Source organism: Musa acuminata, chromosome BXJ3-1 (genome assembly GCF_036884655.1).
Source record: "Musa acuminata AAA Group cultivar baxijiao chromosome BXJ3-1, Cavendish_Baxijiao_AAA, whole genome shotgun sequence".
Lineage (NCBI taxonomy): Eukaryota > Viridiplantae > Streptophyta > Magnoliopsida > Zingiberales > Musaceae > Musa > Musa acuminata.
In genome coordinates, this window is record NC_088349.1 from 9,135,328 (window position 1) to 9,156,814 (window position 21,487).

General features: G+C 41.0%; 2 protein-coding genes and 1 long non-coding RNA gene across 5 annotated transcripts; all 3 read right to left on the reverse strand.

Annotated features, from left to right (window-relative positions):
- LOC135628427 (uncharacterized) lies at positions 1-1,421 on the reverse strand. The gene is made up of 2 exons (XR_010492848.1): positions 877-1,421; positions 1-804 (listed from the first exon to the last, which is right to left on the reverse strand). It is a non-coding gene; the product is annotated as an uncharacterized LOC135628427 (long non-coding RNA).
- Positions 1,422-2,158: 737 nt separating this feature from the next.
- On the reverse strand, positions 2,159-6,618 carry LOC135628970 (putative wall-associated receptor kinase-like 16). 3 transcript variants are annotated; one of them, XM_065136018.1, is made up of 4 exons: positions 6,225-6,618; positions 4,615-5,628; positions 4,358-4,522; positions 2,159-3,556 (listed from the first exon to the last, which is right to left on the reverse strand). In XM_065136018.1, the coding sequence occupies exons 2-4, from the start codon at positions 5,492-5,494 to the stop codon at positions 2,352-2,354; spliced, it is 2,250 nt and encodes a 749-aa protein (XP_064992090.1). In that variant the 5' UTR covers positions 5,495-5,628; positions 6,225-6,618; the 3' UTR covers positions 2,159-2,351. The 3 variants fall into 3 exon arrangements, with proteins under 3 accessions (XP_064992090.1, XP_064992091.1, XP_064992092.1); XM_065136019.1 differs by having other exon boundaries at positions 4,615-5,804; XM_065136020.1 differs by lacking the exon at positions 6,225-6,618 and having other exon boundaries at positions 4,615-6,209.
- A 7,144-nt stretch (positions 6,619-13,762) lies between these two features.
- Positions 13,763-17,186, reverse strand: LOC135628964 (putative wall-associated receptor kinase-like 16). The gene is made up of 3 exons (XM_065136009.1): positions 16,080-17,186; positions 15,828-15,998; positions 13,763-15,120 (listed from the first exon to the last, which is right to left on the reverse strand). The coding sequence occupies exons 1-3, from the start codon at positions 16,957-16,959 to the stop codon at positions 13,916-13,918; spliced, it is 2,256 nt and encodes a 751-aa protein (XP_064992081.1). The 5' UTR covers positions 16,960-17,186; the 3' UTR covers positions 13,763-13,915.
- Positions 17,187-21,487: the final 4,301 nt, after the last annotated feature.

A 21,487-nucleotide genomic window follows, 5' to 3' on the forward strand; every position in this document is an offset into this window, starting at 1 on the left:
AAAAGGGCTCGATGTTATAAAAATGTCGACTAGTCAACCATCTTAATGAATGCTTGAACAACGAAATTTTACCCATGACCCATAATATTTTCACTTGGGGGGCAATAGCCACCACACCTAGATGCATCAACTTTGGCACAAACACCGATACAATATTGACATTTGTTCAACAGCCTACGCTTCTCGATCCCAACGACAATCTTGAGCCACCTACTCGTTCCAATCGAGATATTCTTCAACTTCACCCGACGTGTGCAAACACTAATGAATATTATATAATTCGTCACTCCACTTTTATCATAGCTAGCTTAACAAATGAAGCCATCAGCTCAGTCACGATTAATAACTCAACCGTCATCGACACCCGCACCTATCAAGGTCCCCTCACACGATCTGGTGCTGACATCCTAAGAACATCTTCGCGATCCTCGAAGAATGCCCCAAGACCCAGCAGATCCAGAACAGCATGAGCACCTCTCCCGGCAAGAGAGACCCGCCCACCTTATCATCGTCGCCAGCATCGGGATCGAACTCAAAGCCGCAAGGCGCTTCGGCTTCCCGGGACAGGGCGGCGTACAATATGTATAGCACGTTGATGGATCGTGAGACGGGCATCCTGCCGCAGCACCGGTTGTAGCCGCTCAAGAAGCCAATCCAATCAATTCGACCGTCAGCACGATCATCGGCAACGGGGAAGAAGAGCGAGACCAGGGTTGCGCCGAGATTGTTCGACAGGGCAGGGAAGTGCTACGGCACCGGCGTCGATTCGGACGCAACAACCTGCACGTTCAGGGAGAGCGCTTCCTACACGCATAAGAGGGGAGAATCGAGGGTCAGTTGTCACATGGGATGTGGATCGGTAGGCAGCAGCAGTACCTGGAGGGAAGCGAGGGGGACGGAAGAGGAGGAGGGCGGAGAGAGGTTGGAGAAGGCATTGCGAAGGGAGGGGAGGAAGCCAGTGGCGGCGGCTAAGTTTTCCTCCTCTTCCTGTCGCTGCTGTTGCTCCGAGATGCCTCCGTGATCGGCGGAAGAGGACGCGCCCATCTCCTGTTTGTTCGTTAGACTGTCTGTCCGTCGTGTTCTCGCTTGATCGGTGGAGAGGAGGAGACCAGCAGACGTGCGATATGTGAAGATGCCTCACAGGGCGTTGTTGGACTCTTGAAGCTCCCAAGGGACGGGCGGGCACAAACGATCGCAAGGATGGAGAGGGCGATGTCGTCCTCGAGACGCCAATGCGATGCTTCTACACGCGTCATGAAGCGGGATTCGACGGCGGCGACGAACCCACGATTGCAACAACCAATGCTACCAGATTGCAACAACCAATGGGGTTCAATAAGTTTTGGATGGAGTTGGACCGGCTCAATCTCTCGCACACCTCCCTTACTTTACTACACCGATTTGTTGATGTAAAAATTGAGACGGTATTTAATTTATTTATTATAAAAATTATAAAAATAATAATAAGATAATTGACCCAATAATAAACTAATATATATCATAAAGATATTATTATTTACTCGGCACGTGGATGTCTATGTGGCAATTAACGATAAAAATTATTAGAGACTACTGTTATTATAATAAAAAATATTTTTCAAATCAAGAATGATTTAAAGAATAATTTATTAATGCTCATAATAACATATTATCTGACTATAGAAGGGGAATATGATGATATGAGTTGCAGATTTTATTTTATTTTTCTCCATATTCATCACCTTTAATCTTATTTAATTTAGTCATCAAAGCGTTCAAATTTAAGAAATATTTATAATATTAATCTTTGTTGTAGGAAGGAGGCTATAGAAGGATGTTTCCATCTTCGAAATTTCACATGAAAGATCGACAAGAAGATTAATTATTTTTTTATGTTGATGGATTTCTATAAACTTATGAAAGCATGTCCAAGAATCAATCACAAAATAATATCATATTTTCTTATTAGACGGGTAAAAATTAATGTATGTTTGTCCGTGCTAATGCTTAAATAGATCGAGTTGACATATATAAAGAACATAGACTATTTATACCATTCTACTCTCAATTATTAGATTAGATAATGATGTCTCAAACACGATGACAACAAGATCAGCCAATCATCTAACAATTCCCGAATGATAAAAGCTCCACAATCAACTCAAAATGTTTGAAATGATCAAATTTATATAGATAACCTTATTCTTTACATACAACATAATCCAACAAAGAATGGGCAGAGATTGCTTGAAGTTATTAATAAATATTCTTTGTCATTACACAGGCACAAACACACACGATCACAAGGATACATGGTTCAATATTGCATCAAGAAGCCTCGAGAACCAGAGGTTTGGGCATGTACCAGATCATCATCTTCCATATTCGATGTCCAATGTCAATCTTTTCTCTGGATTATAGCTAGTAGTGGTTTCAATTCCATGATAATATGTCTCATGGTCAACCGATGGTTGACAGAGCAAGCTCTCAATCTCCTCAGTATTCTGCGGTACCCACGGGTGCTGCTTGAATTTTCTCAACCTATCAAGCTCTTCTGCCACTTGCTTCATCGTAGGCCTTTCTTCTCCCCTAAAGTTCAAGCATTGCTTTGCGAGCTCGCACATTTCTTGAATCAGTTCCGTATCCCCTTCATTTCTCACCTGATCATCCAAGATCTCCAGATATTGGTTTTCCTTCATGGCCAGAATAAAACTTGATACGAGGCTCCTCTCTTCTTTAGATGCTTCAAAATAAATTGGCTTCTTGCAGGTCATCAGCTCCAGAAGCACTACGCCAAAGCTATAGACATCACTTTTGTCTGTCAACTGGCAGGTTTGTAGGTACTCTGGGTCCAAGTAACCACAAGTCCCTTGCACCAAGGTAGCAAACTGATCCTCATCTTTTGGAACCAGCTTCGAAGCTCCAAAGTCAGAAACTTTTGCTGTATAGTTTTCATCTAAAAGGATGTTGGAAGACTTCACGTCACCATGAATGATGGGAGGCGAAGCTGATGAATGCAAGTAGGCCAGAGCTTCGGCAGACTCATGAGCGATCCTCAAGCGAGTGGCCAAGGAAAAGGGAGATGCACTGTTGTTGTCGTGAATCAGCTGGAACAAGGTCCCGTTCGAGACAAACTCATAAACCAGCATCGGAACCTCCACTTCCAAGCAACAACCCAAGAGCTTAACTATGTTCTTGTGGTTGATCTGCGACAGAATAAGCAGCTCTTTTCCAAATTCATTCTTTTGGCTCTCATCAATGATCTTGGGTTTCTTGATGGCAACGACACGACTGTCCTCAAATACTCCTTTGTAAACGGTACCATGTCCTCGTCTGCCAAGGACTCGGTTCTGATCATACTTCTCTGTAGCTTTTTCTAATTCTTCTTTGGCAAATATCTTAAATGCAAGGCCTTGTTCTCTAAAGTATCTTTCTTTAGCCTTGATCTCTTCCAATAATATCCAACCTCCATGTTCTCTAAAATATCTTTCCTTAATCTTGATGAATTTTCTTCTTTGAAAAATCACATAGATACACATGCCGGATATTAGTAGAAAGATCAAGCCACTGCCAATACCTAATACCTGTATCTCAAAAATTTTCAGGCCAATTAAAACAAGGAAGAGAAACAAAACTTCTGTTTTTTATGCATATTATTTTGGTTTTGTGGTTACTGGAAGCTATAATACGGATGCTTATTATTATTGCTTTTCTTCTGCGTAAGCGTTATGCTAAGCTACATAACTAGAATACCTAAAGTCCACGCAGTATGAGAAGAATGTTTATAGTCAACTTTATGTTATTTCAGTCAGCAGGATTATATCAAATGTTTCATTTTCATAAGTATATGGATCCAATATAACTTTTGAAAGTAGAAGGACCGAGATGTTAAAGATAACTAATTTCGAAAATAATTTGTCATTAGCCCAAGAGAAAAAAAAACATAACCATCAAGAATTTCTTTCTTTCTCGGTCACGATGATGCCAAAGGTCTAAACTCATCGCTGAAGTTGAAAAAAAAACATGATTTTGTTAATCACAAAAGTTCTTCGAGGGTCAGCAACCGAAGTCGGTTCCATCCAGGCTAATAAAAGCAATACCAACAATTCTGAATTTAACATATTATTGATCTTTCGCATGTAAATACACTTTCTTGTGTATGTGGATAAAAAAAAATCATCAACTACTTGGAGATGGTACAAGACAACAGAATATAAAATCGAACCAGGCTATTGTCATTAGTCCCCTCTCTATAAGATACACCTAGTCTATAGCGCAGACAGATTAAAAGGATTTGAAGCAATAAATAAAATTCATGAAAAGAAAGGACATTTCTAATACTTGGCATCAAAAGTCATGGTGGAAAAAAGACTCTTACCTATAGCCACCTTCGCTGATGATGTAAGTTTCTGGTGTTGGGTGCATGTTCCATTGAAGGCATCACCATATGTACCTCGCGGGCAGAAACAATTGTAGCTACCAGGCAGGTTCTGACAGATGCCATGGCAAGGATTTTGATCTTTATCAGAGCATTCGTCGATGTCTGCAATTAAAGCATATTCAGCAGTATCAGAAACAAAATCATGAAAACTGAAAAGGCAAGCAGATCCCAGAAAGAGACGAGACTTAACAGACCTTGGCAGCCATGAGCGACATAAGGATTGCCACGGTAGCCACTCGAACAGTTACAAAGATACCCAGGACCATTGGAAGAGTTCAAACACTTGCTGTGCTCGCTGATGCAAGCGTAGGAGGTTGTGCTGCGCTGTGCTACCTCGCATGTCTCGTTACCGATCGCCCAATCCACCACCAAAGGCGCCTTGCCGTTGTTGTTGTTCCAGAATTGGTACGTTGTGATGTAAGATGTTAGGAACTCGAACTGATTCGCCTCCAACAATACAGCATAGCTGCAGTCACTGAAGTTCCAGATGCTCGAGCTGTTGAAATTGGAATCAAACCAGACCTCATAGTATGTGAGGTCCTTGGGAATGGAGGTTTGGCAGCAGCCGATGCCGGAGCATGAGCTGTTGACCAAGCTCACCTCGTTGTGACACACAGACACGCAACCGCTCTGGTAGCTGTCGGCACTTTGGAAATCTCCGATGTAGGCGAGGGTCTCACAGCCGATTACAGTGAACTTGTTGTGGACGTCAGAGAATCTGTATGGTGTGCCGACCAAATTCAGATGCCAGGTGTTTGAGTATGTAGAATTGTTGCTAACGTTGTAACACTGCCACGATATTCCATTTAGCATGCGTGTCTGGCCTAGTGGCAATGAGATATCAGTGATCTCGACGTTGAACACAAATAGTTTCTCGAGACCATCATCCGTTGTGTTGCAATCTAGTGAGAAGCCTTCCCTCGAACAGTTAGGACCGATGCCAAAAGGGTAGGGGACGTCAATCTCGCCGCATCTCGTCCGGCAGCCTGGCAATGGACCTGCTGCAGATGCCGCTGCACCCACTAGCGGCAGCATCAACAGCTGGAACAAGCGATACCGCAACAGCACACCCATCTCTCAATTTGCACACTATCAGAGAGGTACTCTCAGATAAAAGCTTGGACAAATGATCTGTTATGGAAACACCAAAGCCTAAAATGAAGCTTCCTCTTGGCTGAACGATGAGGTCCAAGAAAGCTGACCTTTTCCTAGTCAATCATTTGAAGCAAAAAATGATTATTTGATTGCATCACTGTCTAATTTTTCTGCAAAAAAAAAAAAAATTTGATTCACAACTTGGATCCACAAGGATGAACTTTGATTATGTCAACAGGCAGCCTTATGTGACCACACACCCATCTTTCCCTTTGATCGGCGCCACATGCTGCAAAGTTGGGAACGCAAAACAACTTCTGACTTTTAATAGGATGTTTCGATCCTTCAGAACAATAGAAGTACAAGGAAAGAAAACTCAATGAACTGTTATCGACCATCCTCGTCAAGTGGATTTTCATGGACCTGTTCAATCTTTTATGGTACAAGAAGAACTAGCGGTTGGTGGATCCGCGGATGACACCGGCTGAGATGGAGATGGTGTAAGCGACTTATCACACCAATTCATGATTGTTTAATGTTAGCTTCTTTCTCAATTAATTCTTCTTTGTGAAAGCAGAACACAAAAAAAGAAGAAGAAGACATGAATAAGAAATGACGTTCTCTGTCTGGTCAGAGAGACGTCGCAATTGGTGGTGTTGACTAGTCTACCTAAACTAGCGATTAAAACGTGATGGTTTACATGGCTCACCTTGGCACTCTCGTCGTCTTCCTGTCTGCGATAGGGCGGCGTAAAATCTTGTAGGCGCCTCTCCATAAGCCCATCCACGGCTCCGGGAAAGAACCGGCGACATCGCCCAAAATGGGTCGACCATAGCTGTGTGGAGGGAGCCGGCGGAGTCGGCTAAAGATTCCTCCGCTACCTGCTGCCGTCGTTGCTCGTGAAAAGCGGCGATTATCGTGATCGGCGGAAAGAACGCCCCCATGTCTGCGCTCTCTTGGAAGGAAGGAGTTTTCTCAGATCCCCAAAGGAACGGACACGTACGAGCGCCACAACACAACAATTGAGGGGGGCGATCTCGTCATTGCAATACAAACAGCATTTACTTACTTTATATACTGATGACCATCTATTTTCTGTAATGTGATTATTTCGGAGGATTGAGAGTAGCCTTATGCGCACAAACGACTTACGACAGATTAATTATATATAACATCATATACTTACTTAGATTGTATTAATATAATAATTTTATACTTAAAAAATTTATATTAAATTTTTTTATAATTTTAAAAATAAAATAAATAATTTTATTTGCCCTAACGTTATCAATTATATTGATGAAAAACATAATATGTGACACACGTATTGGATCGATACAAAAATGATGGATAAAAATATATTATATTTTTCATCAATATGATACAAATGAAATTATTTATTTTATTTTTAAAATTATAAAAATTCTAATATAATTTTTTAAAATATAAAGATTGTGACATTAATAAGATCTAAATATAAGAAGTAATATGAAATTAGCCCACTTATTAATAATAATAAAGGTCATTAGACTGTGGTCCGATCTTACAAATTGAATTTGTACAGATCTCAGATTCCTGTAATTACTGATAAATATTCTTTCTACGTAGGTCAGAATATAATCCAGTAGGAAATGGCAGAGATTTCCAATAGTTATTGATACATTGTAGGAAATGGCAGAGATTTTCTATAGTTATTGACACATTATTCTCCCTTACACAGGCACCGGCAAACAGACATTTACAACCATATATTGCAGATCAATTTAAGATTGCTTCAGGAAACTATATATAAAAACATGGGAGTTGATGTGTTTGGGAATAAATTTAACGCCAATCTTTTCACTGAATTATAGCAAGTAATGGTATCAATTCCACGCTCACCTGATGGTTCACCGAGCAAGCTCTCTATCTCCTAAGCATTTCGTGGCACCCACGGGTGCTGCTTTAATTCTTTTAACCTGTCAAGCTCTTCCGCCACTTCCTTCATCGTAGGCCTTTCTTCTCCCCCAAAGTTAAAGCATTGTTTTGCGAGCTCGCTCATTTCTTGAATCAGTTCCGTATCCCCTTCGTTTCTCACCTGATCATCCAAGATCTCCATAAGTCGGTTCTCCTTCGTCGTCAGAATAAAACATGATGCGAGGCTCCTCTCATCTTCAGATGCTTCAAAATAAATTGGCTTCTTGCGGGTCATCAACTCCAGAAGCACTACGCCGAAGCTATAAACATCACTTTTGTCTGTCAACTGGCAGGTTTGGAGGTACTCTGGGTCCAAGTAACCACAAGTCCCTTGCACCAAGGTAGCAAACTGATCCTCGTCTTTTGGAACCAGCTGGTGATGCCTTTTAACTGCATTTATTCTAGTTATGTAACTGCAACTAGGCTAGAGCAATCCTCAGTTACATAACTAGAATAACCACAATTTAACAAATGCTTGTGCAAATTTTTGAATGTCATTTTGCTGCCGAAGATTCCGAGCTAGGTGATCTCCAGGAAAGATGATATAAAGACAAGACAAGAATCCGTATCTACAATACATGAGATGATCAGAAAGAAAAGAACCTGTTCAATGTGTCCCTGTGGAAAATAGTATACTAGGCTTCCAGGTTGAGGCAATGATACAAGTGGTCCAGCACAGGCATGCCAAAGCTCAGAATTTAACACCTTTCTTGCACCTACAAATAAAAGTAAGCTGAATATTTTCTTCAATTCAACAACAAGTGAATGAACAAACAAAAAAATCTTAAGTAAATGAGCATACTTCCACCAAATATTACATTTATGCAAAATGAGCATTATACAGGAAGGTGTAATGAAGAAGAAAATCACTCACTTGGCTTGCTTGGAACTTCACCCAAGAGCTTCATTTCATCTAGCAGTGCTGCAGCGTTTTTTAGACCGCAGACTCGGACATTTGTTTGAACGGAAGACATTATCAACCAGCAATCTTAGAAGATTAACTTGTATTGATGCCTTTTAACACCTGTTCATTGACTGCATTTATTCTAGTTATGTAACTGCAACTAGGCTAGAGCAATCCTCAGGCGGGTGGCCAAGGAAAAGGGAGATATATTTTTGTTGTCGTGGATCAGCTGGAACAAGGTCCCGTTCGAGACAAACTCATAAACCAACATCGGAACCTCCACTTCCGAGCAACAACCCACGAGCTTGACTATGTTCTTGTGGTTGATCTGCGACAGAATAAACAACTCTTTTCCAAATTCATTCTTTTAGCTCTCTTGATGGCAACGACACGGTTGTTCTCCAAGACTCCTCTGTAAACGGTACCAGGTTCTCCTCTGCCAAGGACTCGATTCCGATCATACTTCGCTGTAGCTCTTTAATTCTTCTTTGGCAAATATCTTAAATATTTTTCTATAGTCTTAATCTCTTCTAATAATATCCAACCTCCATGTTCTCTAAAATACCTTTCCTTAATCTTGATGAATTTTCTTCTTTAAAAAATCATATAGATGCTAGGTAGTAGAAAGATCAGGCCAATTAACACCATGAAGAGAAATAAAAACTATGATTTTTATGCACATTATTTTGGTTTCACGGTTACCGGTAACAATAAGACAAGCATGGACATATTTATGCTCTGCATTTCTGCTGCTATTATTCTTGATGCTTTTTTTTTTCTTTTCTTTTACAGTTTCTCCGGTGAATACCCTGAAAGGATTATTTTTAATTACTTAACTAGAATAAACTGTAGTCTATATGAGAACAGTGGATAATTCATCATATTAAGTATGATATTAAAGAATACTATTTCTCTCTATATATCATCGCGTATATTAAACTTCCAACTACTAAAGCATAAAAAATCTTTTGCATATTTTCTTTCTCTTTATCACTTGATGGATTCTTAGCACAACTTGAAGTGACATGAAAGAGGAGAATCAACTAGCTTTGCATTGCTCATACTGACCCTTTCTAATATCTTCTCGATGTATTTCTTTCATGATAACCAAATCTTCTTGTTTTTTCTGTCACGAAAATTTTGCATACCTAGTATTTACTTTGCTGGCCACATATCCTTCATTGCAAAAGATTCACTTAGTTTCATCTTCCACATGTCAATTATAGATATATCTTTCCCAGGGATAAATATGTCATCAATATAAAGTAAGAGAATAATAAAATCCTCACAAAACCATTTGATGTACACACAATGATTCGAAACCGTTCTTTTATATCAATTTTCAGTCATAAATGAATCAAACTTTCTATACCACTATCTTAAAGCTTGCTTCAGCCTATACAAGCTCTTTTTCAACTTGTAGATAAAATTTTCTTTACCTTTGATTTTGAAGTATTCTGGTTTCTCTATATAAATTTTCTCTTCTAAATAACTAAGAAAGAAAGCTGTCTTCACATCCAACTATTCAACCTCCGAGTCCAAGCTAGTAGTAATACCAAGAGCAACACGAATAGAAGACATTTTAACAACAGGAGAAAAAATCTCTTGAAAGTCAATACGTTTCTTTTGATCAAAGTCTTTCATAACTAATCTAGCTTTATACCTTGGTTGAGAATAATATTCTTGAGTTTTGAACCTGAAAACCAACTTATTCTTCAAAACCTTCATTCTCTTTGATAGTTGCATCAAATCATAAGTATGGTTCTTCTACAGAGCATCCATCTCTTTTTGCATAGTAACAAATTATTTCTTTTTCTACTCATTTTCAACTGCTTTTTGGTAACTATTCACCTGCATCAGTCACATACTCATATGTAGAGTCTCTTATAGAAGGTTGACATTATCTAGAAGATCTTTTAATTGTAGTTCCACAGGAAGTTGCTCTCTAACTTCTTCTTGCTCAACATGTTAGATTAACATCGAGCTCTTCATTATCTTCCTACACATCTCCCCCATCACCCTAATGTATTGAAGGAGTGGCTGGTGCCTTCTTCAAATCCTTTAGGGTTTGATCATTAAATAAAATAACATCTCTACTTTTAAACACTTTTTATTTTTCCGGATCTCAAAACCAGTAACCAAACTAATCATGTGAGTAGCTAAAAAAAATATATTATTTTATCTTGTCATCTAAGACCTTTCATTGTTTAGACTAGCCTAGTAAATCATATCTAAATAAGAGATTAGAAAGTTATACACGTCAAGATGCATAGTTATCATCTTTGGATAATTTAAACGGAATGAATGATGTAGCATCGATGATGATAAGATCGGTAGATTGAGAAGTACTATGATTCTTTACCGGGACAATAATGGGACAATAATTGGAGTGTTAGACGATTAAGAGATAAGTATGTAAAGGAGTAAGTTGGGAGTCGTCATAGAAGGGAGGTGGAAGAGAACTACGAGTGTTTTTTCTAGAGGCACGGTTACTGCAGCGGGTAAGGCAAAGTTGCTACAGTTCTACAGATCTGTTGGTCTGCAGCACTGTTTGTAGTGCTGGAGAGAGATGCAGCAGTGTTTGCAGTCCTAGACAGAGTTACAGTAATACTGGAGAGAGTTGCAACACTGTTTGTAGCCTTGGAGAGAGCTGCAGCAATGTTTGCAGTCCTGGAAAGAGTTACAGTAATGCTGGAGAGAGCTGCAACACTGTTTGCAACGTTGGAGAGAGTTGCAGCAGTGTTTGCAGTCCTGGAGAGAGTTTCAGCAATGCTGGAGAGAGCTGCAACACTGTTTGTAGTGCTGGAGAGAGCTACAGCAGTGTTTGCAGTTCCGGAGAGAGTTACAGCAATGCTGGAGAGAGCTGCAACACTGTTTGCAGTGCTGGCGAGAGCTGCAGTTCGGCGCTTTTTGCAATGATCAGGTCTCCTCCTGAGAAGAAGCTGTTTGCAATGATCTGCAACAGCTCTCTACGCTGAGAAAGACCACCAGCGAGCCAAGGGTTGCGACCGTTTGGCGAAGATGGTCTATTGGAGAGCAGCAGTATTGTCCTCATGGTGAAGAGCGGAATATAGGTGATCGCCGGGTTGGTCGAGAGCACAGGAGCCGGTGGTTGAGGATCCACCGCTGTTGACGAGACAAGCCGAGCGGAAGGAAAGGGTCGAGGGTCGTAAGAGTTGGTGATGCTCCGATGATGAGAGAGGAGACAATGGGCGCTCGGCCTGCGAACTCGAGGCCAACCCACGACCGGTGGATGGCAGTCACAGCAGGAGGATGACAGCAGCAGTAACAGGTCGGCCCACGAGAGGAGGCCAGTAGTAGGAGGTTGGCAGCAAGCGACTTGTGAGAAGATAGTTGAAGTCCGCCGGTTGATAGGGAGAAGTCGTCGCACGCCACGTTCTCGACCTTTTTCAAAGCAGATCACTGGCTTGCAGCAATTTGAAACAGGGGATGTCTACGCGATGAATAATTGAGAAAGGCACAGCGTGGAACTCTGTCGGATAGATCATGTCAGCATCAGATCAACGTCACCGAACTGACCAGATCTGTTGCGCCGCAGGAGAAGCGCCAGTGAAGGCAAGCGGGAGAAGACAAGCGCCGTTCGCCGAGAAAGTGCCACAGTCGCCGTAGAGAAGAAAGCGACGGTGGTAAGACAGCCGTCGCCGCTTCAGATCAATGTCGCTGGAGGTGAGCCGAGGCAGAGGAAAGAGGGTTCTCGCGTCGATTCGGTAGAACAAGAGGTCTTACTCTAGGAAGAAGTTGGCAGGGCTCGGTGAGGAGTCGGACAGCTTGCTCTAGGCAAGCAGCTCTGATACGATGATAGAATATGAAATATAATTACAAAATATGCTTGAGATAGTAAACTTAATGGTTATTTATACATATTAGCAGAGAGGTTGGAGAGCGAGAAGAGCGAGACCAGGGTTGCGCCGAGATTGTTCGACAGGGCAGGGAAGTGCTCCGGCACCGGCGAGGATTCGGACGCAACAATTTGCACGTCCTGGGAAGAGGGGAGAATCGAGGGTCAGTTGTCACATGGGTTGTGGATCGGTAGCAAGCAGCAGTACCTGGAGGGAAGCGAGGGAGACGGAAGAGGAGGAGGGCGGAGAGAGGTTGGAGAAGGCATTGCGAAGGGAGGGGAGGAAGCCATTGGCGGCAGCTAAGTTTTCCTCCTCTTCCTGCCGTTGCTGTTGCTCCGAGATGCCTCCGTGATCGGCGGAAGAGGACGCGCCCATCTCCTGTTTGTTTGTTAGTCTGTCTGTCTGTTATGTTCTAGCTTTATCGGTGGAGAGGAGGAGACCAGCAGACCTCACGAGGCGTTGTTGGATTCTTGAAGCTCCCAAGGGACGGGCGGGCACAAACGATCGCAAGGATGGAGAGGGCGATGTCGTCCTTGCGACGCCTCTGCGATGCCGCTACACGCGTCCTGATGCGGGATTCGACCGCGGCGACGAACCCACGATTGCAACAATCAACGCTACCCGGGAATTAAACCGGCTCCATCGTGGGGTTCAATAAACCCGGCTCAATCTCTCCCACACCTCCCTTAATTTACATCTATTTGTAGCTGTAAAAATTGAGACGGTATTTATTTTATTTATTATGAAAAGTATAAAAATAATAATAATAGGTTAATCAACCCAAAAATAAACTAATATATATATATATAATAAAGATATTATTATTTAGTCGGATGTGTATGTGATAACGATAAAAATTATTGGAGACTATTGTTATTATAATAAAAAAATATTTTTAAATAAAAAATAATTTGTAAAATAATTTATTAATGCTCAGAATAGGATATTATATACTATAGAAGAGGATCAGATGATATGGGTTTCACATTTTAGTTTTTTTTTTATTTTATGTATTCATCATGTCCCGTCTTATATAATTTAATCATTAAAGGAATCAAAGTCAAGAAATATTTCTAATATTAATTACAGGAAGGAGGCTATCGAAAGATGTCTACATCTTAGAAATTTCACATGAATTATCGAAAGCTAACAACTATAATAAAAATAAATTTATTAGTTTTTTTATGCTGATGGACTTTTATAAACTTATGAAAGCTCGTCTAAGAGCCGATCATAAAATAATACATATTTTCATATTAAACGGGTGACAATTAATGTATATTTGTTCATGCTAATGCTTAAATAGATCAGATGGATATAGATAAAGAACATGGACTGTTTATACCATTTTAATCTCAATTATTAGACTAGATAATGATATCTCAGACATGGCGACAACAAGGTCAGCCGATCATGGAACATTTCCTGAATGATAAAAGCTGCTCCGGAATCAATGCAAAATGTCTGAAATGATAATATTTATTGGGATAACCTTATTCTTACACACAACATATTCCAGCAAGGAAATGACAGAGATTACCTGTAGTTATTAATAAATATTCTTCGCTATTATACACTGGCACAAACACACACGATCACAAGTATATATAGCAGCAGTATCAATTCAAGATTGCATCAAGAAGCCTCGAGAACCAGAGAGTTTGGGCATGCACCAGATCATCATCTTCCATATTCGATGTCCAATCCCAATATTTTCTCTGGATTATAGCTAGTAGTGGTTTCAATTCCATGATAATATGTCTCATGGTCAACCGATGGTTGACTGAGCAAGCTCTCAATCTCCTCAGTATTCTGCGGTACCCACGGGTGCTGCTTGAATTTTCTCAACCTGTCGAGCTCTTCCGCCACTTGCTTCATCGTAGGCCTTTCTTCTCCCATGAACTTCAAGCATTGCTTTGCGAGCTCGCTCATTTCTTGAATCAGTTCCGTATCCCCTTCGTTTCTCACCTGATCATCCAAGATCTCCATAAGTCGGTTCTCCTTCGTCGCCAAAGTAAAACATGATGCGAGGCTCCTCTCATCTTCAGATGCTTCAAAATAAATTGGCTTCTTGCGGGTCATCAGCTCCAGAAGCACCACGCCGAAGCTATAAACATCACTTTTCTCTGTCAACTGGCAGGTTTGGAGGTACTCTGGGTCCAAGTAACCACAAGTCCCTTGCACCAAGGTAGCAAACTGATCCTCGTCTTTTGGAACCAGCTTCGAAGCTCCAAAATCAGAAACTTTTGCTGTGTAGTTTTCATCTAAAAGGATGTTGGAAGACTTCACGTCGCCGTGAATGATGGGAGGCGAAGCCGATGAATGCAAGTAGGCCAGAGCTTCGGCAGACTCATGAGCGATCCTCAAGCGAGTGGCCAAGGAAAAGGGAGATGCCCTGTTGTTGTCGTGAATCAGCTGGAACAAGGTCCCGTTGGAGACAAACTCATAAACCAGCATCGGAACCTCCACTTCCAAGCAACAACCCAAGAGCTTAACTATGTTCTTGTGGTTGATCTGCGACAGAATAAGCAGCTCTTTTCCAAATTCATTCTTTTGGCTCTCATCAATGATCTTGGGTTTCTTGATGGCAACAACACGACTGTCCTCCAAGTCTCCTTTGTAAACAGTACCATGCCCTCCTCTGCCAAGGACTCGGTTCTGATCATACTTCTCTGTGGCTTTTTCTAATTCTTCTTTGGCAAATATCTTAAATGCAAGACCTTGTTCTCTAAAGTATCTTTCTTTAGCCTTGATCTCTTCCAATAATATCCAACCTCCATGTTCTCTGAAATATCTTTCCTTAATCTTGATGAATTTTCTTCTTTGAAGAATCACATAGATACACATGCCGGATATTAGTAGGAAGATCAAGCCACTGCCAGTACCTGTATCTCAGAAATTTTCAGGCCAATTAAAACCAGGAAGAGAAACAAAAATTACCTTTTATGCACATTATCTGGTTTAATGGTGCTTATTATTATTGCTTTTCTTCTGCGCAAGCATTATGCTAAGCTACATAACTAGAATACTTGAAGTCCATGCAGATACAAGAATCACAGACCTGCAACTTTTAGCAGGTATAAACACACAAGTTGGATTTCCCTGGGGGAGAAGAAACACATGAAGTCTTCAAGACTTTCTTGCTTTCACAATCACGATGATGCCAAAGGTCTGAACTCATTGTTGAAGTTGAAAAATAAAAAATAAAAATTAAGGACCTTCAAGAAGAGGGATAAATAAGGAGATTTATTAATCACAAAAGTTCTTTGAGGTTCTGCAACCGGAGTCGGTTCCATCTATGCTGATAAAAGCATTACTGGCAAATCTGAATTTAACATATTATTGATCTTTCGCAAGTAAATACGATCGAAAAATCATCAGCTACTTGGAGATGATACAAGACAACAGAATATAAGATTGAACCAGGCTATTCTTATTAGTCCTCTCTATAAGAGACATCTAGTCTATAGTACAGACAGATTAAAAGGATTTGAAGCAATAAATAAAATTCATGAAAAGAAAGGGAACAAAAGAATTCAGTTGTAATACTTTTGTTCCCTACCTATAGCCATGGTGGAAAAAAGACTCCTACCTATAGCCACCTTCGCTGATGATGGAAGTTTCTGGTGTTGGGTGTGGGTGCATGTTCCAGTGAAAGCATCACCATATGTACCTCGCGGGCAGAAACAACTGAAGTTACCGGGCAGGTTCTGGCAGATGCCATGGCATGGATATCGATAGTTATCAGAACATTCGTCGATGTCTGCAATTAAGACATGTTCGGAAGTATCAGAAACAATCGTGAAAACTCAAAAGGCAAGCAGATCCCAGAGGGAGAAGAGACCTTGGCAGCCATGAGCGACATAAGGATTGCCATGGTAGCCACTCGAACAGTTACAAAGATACCCAGGGCCATTGGAAGAGTCCAAACACTCGCTGTGCTCGCTGATGCAGGCGTAGGACGTTATGTTGCGCTGTGCTACCTCGCATGTCTCGTTTCTGATCGCCCAATCCACCACCAAAGGCGCCTTGCTGCTGTTGCTCAAGAATTGGTTCGTTGTAATGTAAGATGTTCGGAACTCAAACTGATTCGCCTCCAACAATACGGCATAGCTGCATTTACTGAAGTTCCAGGTCCTCGAGCTGTTGAAATTTGAATCAAACAAGACCTCATAGTATGTGAGGTCCTTGAGGATGGCGGTTTGGCAGCAGCCGATGCCGGAGCATGATGAGCTGTTGACCAAACTCACCTCGTTGTGACACACAGACCCGCAACCGCTCCAGTAGGTGTCGTGCCTTTTCCAACCTCCGATGTAGGCGAGGGTGTCGCAGCCGATCACAGTGAACTTGTTGAGGTCGTCTGAGAATCTGTATGGTGTGTTGGTTAAATTCAGAGACCAGAGAGAGGATTCCAGAGACTTGCTGCTAACGTTGTAACACTGCCGCGATATTTCATTGAGCATGCGTGCCTGGCCTAGTGGCAATGAGATATCAGTGATCTCGACGTTGAACACAAATAGTTTCTCGAGACCATCATCCGTTGTGCTGCAATTTAGTGAGAAGCCTTCCCTCGAACAGTTAGGATCGATGCCAAAAGGGTAGGGGACATCAACCTCGCCGCATCTCCTTCGGCAGCCAGGCGGTGCAGCTGCTGCAGATGCCGCTGCACACACTAGCGGCAGCATCAACAGCTGGAACAAGCGATACCCTAACAGCACACCCATCTCTCGATTTGCACACTAGCAGAGAGGTACTCTTCAGATAAAAGGTTGGACAAATGGTAAGTTATGGAAACACCAAAGCCTAAAATGAAGCTTCCCCTTGACTGACGGATGAGGTGCAAGAAAGCTGACCTCTTCCCAATCAATCATTTAAAAAAAAATAAAATTATTTGATTGCATCACTGTATAATTTTTCTGCAAAAAAAAAAAAAAATGATTCACAACTTGGATCCACAAGGATGAACTTTGATCATGTCAACAGGCGGCCTTAGTGACCACACACCCATCTTTCGCTGCGATCGACGTCACATGCTGCAAAGTCGGGAATGCATAGCGACGTCAGACTATTAATAGGATGATTCGACCCTTCAGAACAATGTAAGTACGAGCAAAGAAAAGTCTATGGACTGCTATCGAGCATCTTCCTCCAGTGGATTTTCATGGACCTGTTCAATCTTTTATGGGGCAAGAAGAACTAGCGGTTGGTGGATCCGTGGATGACACCGGTTGAGATGGAGATGGTGTAAGCGACTTATCTATCACACCTGTTCATGATCGTTAAACGTTAGCTTCTTTGCCAATTAATTATTCTTTGTTCCATTAAGAATACAGAGAAAAAAAGACATGGATAAGAAATGACGCTCTTTGTCTGGACACAGATGTCGCAATTGGAGTTAGTTGGCTGTTCTAGATTATTTATACCATTCTACTCTGAATTATTCGATTAGATAATGATTTCTGAGACATAGTGACCAGAAGATCATCCGATCATCTAACATTTCCTGAATGATAAAAGCTCCACGACCAATGCAAAATGTTTAAAATGATAATATTTAGATAACCATTTTCTTACATACAACATAACCCAGCAAGGAAATGGCAGAGATTGCCTATAGGCGAGGGCGTCGCAGCCGATTACAGTGAACTTGTCGTGGACGTCGGAGAATCTGTATGGTGTTTTGGCAGATACCAGACATAGCTGTCTCTGCAATTGTTGCTTACGTTCTAACGCTACCATGATATTTCATTGACCATGCGGACCTGCCCCAGTGGCAGTGAGATGTTGACGATCTCGACATTGAACACAAAAAGCTTCTCGAGGCCATCATCTGTTGTGCTGCAATCTAGTGGAAAGCCGCATCTTGATCGGCAGCCATGCAGTGAACCTGCAGCAGATGCCGCTGCACCTGTCAGCGACAGCATTAGCAGCAGCTGGTACACTGACAGCACCTCCATTTTGGTTCTGCCCAAGGCTGTGTCTTGCTTCTGCAAATAGACTAACATAGGTTTCTTCTCGATTTGCACATTAGAAGAGAATGCAGTCTCAGGATAAAGGTCTAAAAATTCTGAAGAAATAATGTCAGAGGAACACCAAACCCTCTTATAAAGCTTCCACTTCAGTGACCGATGAGGTGCAAGGAACATAACTCCTCCCTAGTTGCTCGTTAAAAATTGAGTTTGAATGTTGGGCTTGTGAACGATGGATGACCAATTCCTCTCAAGTATATTTGATTCCCATGTTGCAATTGGTGTTCTTGGTTATTCAACCAATGACTAATCAGCTGATAGGTCTTTTCATGACAACATTCTTTCGTAGTACAAGAAGAACTAGTGATTGGTGGATGATGATGCTAGTTGAGATGGACATGGAGAAGGAAAGTTGTGCCTGGCAATCTGTCTCCAGCTTCTTTGTCAACGTTTTCTTCTTCCACAAAGGACTGGTGGTTGATGGATGATTCGGTCCTTGAAAATAACTGTTAAAGACTTGTGATGGTCAAATATTTTTTTATTCTCGCTTCAATTTAATAATTGTTTTTTAAGTTATGATACCCATCTATGGCTATTACAAGTGGAGATCATATCACTTGTCAGCTACAGAGCATCATCTCCCATCGGTATATTTTCAAGGACACGTTAAATTCCAACATTGTAATTGGCGTTCTTGGTTTTTCTGCACAAACTTCAAAAGAAAAACCAGTGATTGATGTATGATGGTCGAGATGGACATGGCGGAATGCAAAGTTTTGGTGCAATATTCTTCAAAAACGGGTCTTATGCATTCAACTTCTTTCGTAAGTAATGTCGATTGCATATGTTCATCCATGTCTTTTGTGCACCTTGTGGTGTTTGTATGGTGATTCGTTATCCTTTTCATTTTTAAGGCATATATATATCCTTGTAAAGTTTGGAAATTATATATTTGCTATCATATAACATGCACATCCTTCACATATGTATTTATCCACATATATCACTTTAATATGGCATATTACCTTTAATTTGCTTTTGGTCATTCTTCCTGTTACTGTGAATAAAACAGGAAAGGACTTCATTTCTCATGTACATACGTATTCCTCACTTGCTATATTGTTTGTTCAGTTAAATCTTGTAGAAACCTTATGACTCTATCATGATTTACATACTTCTATTACCAATCAAAAGATAAGATGACAGAATCAACCAGGAATAAAAAACATGCAGAATAATAGCGAATTAATAGGTTAGAACATTCAGTGGTTGAGAATGATTTCACATACTTCTGAAGGAGACCGAGGAGCTTGAATGCCCTGCCGGACACACTACGGAAGAAAACTCGCCAATCCTGGCACCGTCGTCGAGATCCATGCCTAAAGCTTCCGAGCGCAAACATCCTTATCGGGGGGAGACCTGCCCACCGAGCCATCGTCGTCGATGTCGGAGCACGATCATCGGCTATAGGGAAGAAGCGCCAGATTAGGGCTGCGCCGACATTGCCCCAAGAAGCGGGGAATCGCCTAGACGCAAATGGCACACCAGGTTGGGTACTTCTTACACATCATACTAGGGCTATGATTCATTGTCGATTCGGTGAGGATTGTAAGGGTCGTCGATTGGTAAGCAGCAACGATGCCCGGAGGAAAGCGAGGGGCTAAGGCGGTGCGGAGGAACAAGACATTGCCGGTGGAGGCCCAGTGAGGGTTCCTCGTCTACCTGTCGACGTTGTCGCTCGAAGCCGCGGTTCTTCCATGATCAGTGGATAGTGCTGATCAGAAGGTGTTCGAAAACTTAAAAGGCTCTTTAAACACACATATCTCCACAACATAAACGCTCTTTAAGCCTTACAACGACTGCTGGCATTTCGAATTATTAATATTGAACAATATTTCATGAATTACAATTTCTACACATGACATCACTTAACTCGTTTTTAGAAAATATGACTATAACAATTTTTTGAGAATACGTACCAAATTATTATATGCATATTATTACACCATATAGTCCGTCAATATCTTTGTTTCCTCTACGATTAAGTCGGATCTTGAAAGAAATTTTATGTGGATACCAATTCATGATATGATATGGAAAAGAATGAAAATAATTACATATTTATAATTTGAAACTTATTCTCTGTGAAACCTAGTCAAAATCTGATTTAACATAATATCAAATTTAGTGGATCAGCAAATCATCATACAGAAAAAGATCCATCATGTGACCTCACATGAAGTCTTTAAGTAGGAGAAAAGGATTTAGATCATCTTTCACACATCTATCCATGTCGATAAGAGTCCAAAACACGTCTAAGGCAAGTGATTCAGGGTTGTCTCGTCTTATCACCCATATGGACAAGAGGTTAAGAGGATACTCTTAAGAGTGGTTAGAGACTACTCCCCCTCTGTGACCGGATATAAAAATTCATCATCAACATAATGAGCTAGGACTTTTTTGATCACTCATATCCATACTCATATACCTCATGTTGCTAACTTAGCATCGAAGGAATCGAATCATCTTGATATTTGTGCAAGTGGTACCTTAGAAACTTGACATTTCTATCTCTGAGGTACATCAGATAATCCAACTTATATGGGTCTAAATCATGTCGGGTTGACCTGGATATTAATAACTTCTTCGCCTAACATTTTTGACGATAAAAAAAGGGCTTGATGTTATAAAAATGCCCGCTAGTCAACCCTCTTAATGAATGCTTGAGCAACAATATTTTGCCCATAGCACTTTTACTTATGGAGGCAATAGCCACTAAAGCCACACATGGATACATCCATTTTGGCACAAACGCTAGTGCAACATCGACATTTGTTTAACAACCCAAGCCTCTCGATCCCGGAGACAACCTTTGAGTCATCTACTCATTCCAATTGAGATGTTTTTGAATCTTACCCAACATCTGCAGACACTAATGAGCATTATACGATTCGTCGCTCCACTTTTGTCATAACTAGCCTATCAAACGAAGCCACCAGCTCAACCACGATCAACAACTCAACCACCGTCGACACCAACACCTATCAAGGTCCTCTCACATGATGTGGTGCTGACATCTTAAGAACACCCTTGGCTCGTTGAGCCACCCGCCGAGGGAGCGAGACAATTGGCGGATTACATTATATATATATATATATATATATATATATATATATATATATATATATATATATATATATATATATATATATATATATATATATATATATATATATATATATATATATATATATATATATATATATATAAATTAGACATTCCT

What these genes read in the sequence shown, in the direction of transcription:
- LOC135628964 (XM_065136009.1), bottom strand. Translation starts at nt 16,959, where the DNA reads ATGGGTGTGCTGTTAGGGTATCGCTTGTTCCAGCTGTTGATGCTGCCG. An exon ending in TGTCGCTCATGGCTGCCAAG is followed by an intron (nt 15,999 to 16,079) that starts GTCTCTTCTCCC and finishes TCTTAATTGCAG; the next exon opens with ACATCGACGAATGTTCTGAT. An exon ending in ATCAGCGAAGGTGGCTATAG is followed by an intron (nt 15,121 to 15,827) that starts GTAGGAGTCTTT and finishes TCTGAGATACAG; the next exon opens with GTACTGGCAGTGGCTTGATC.
- LOC135628970 (XM_065136018.1), bottom strand. Translation starts at nt 5,494, where the DNA reads ATGGGTGTGCTGTTGCGGTATCGCTTGTTCCAGCTGTTGATGCTGCCG. An exon ending in TGTCGCTCATGGCTGCCAAG is followed by an intron (nt 4,523 to 4,614) that starts GTCTGTTAAGTC and finishes CTTTAATTGCAG; the next exon opens with ACATCGACGAATGCTCTGAT. An exon ending in ATCAGCGAAGGTGGCTATAG is followed by an intron (nt 3,557 to 4,357) that starts GTAAGAGTCTTT and finishes TACAGGTATTAG; the next exon opens with GTATTGGCAGTGGCTTGATC.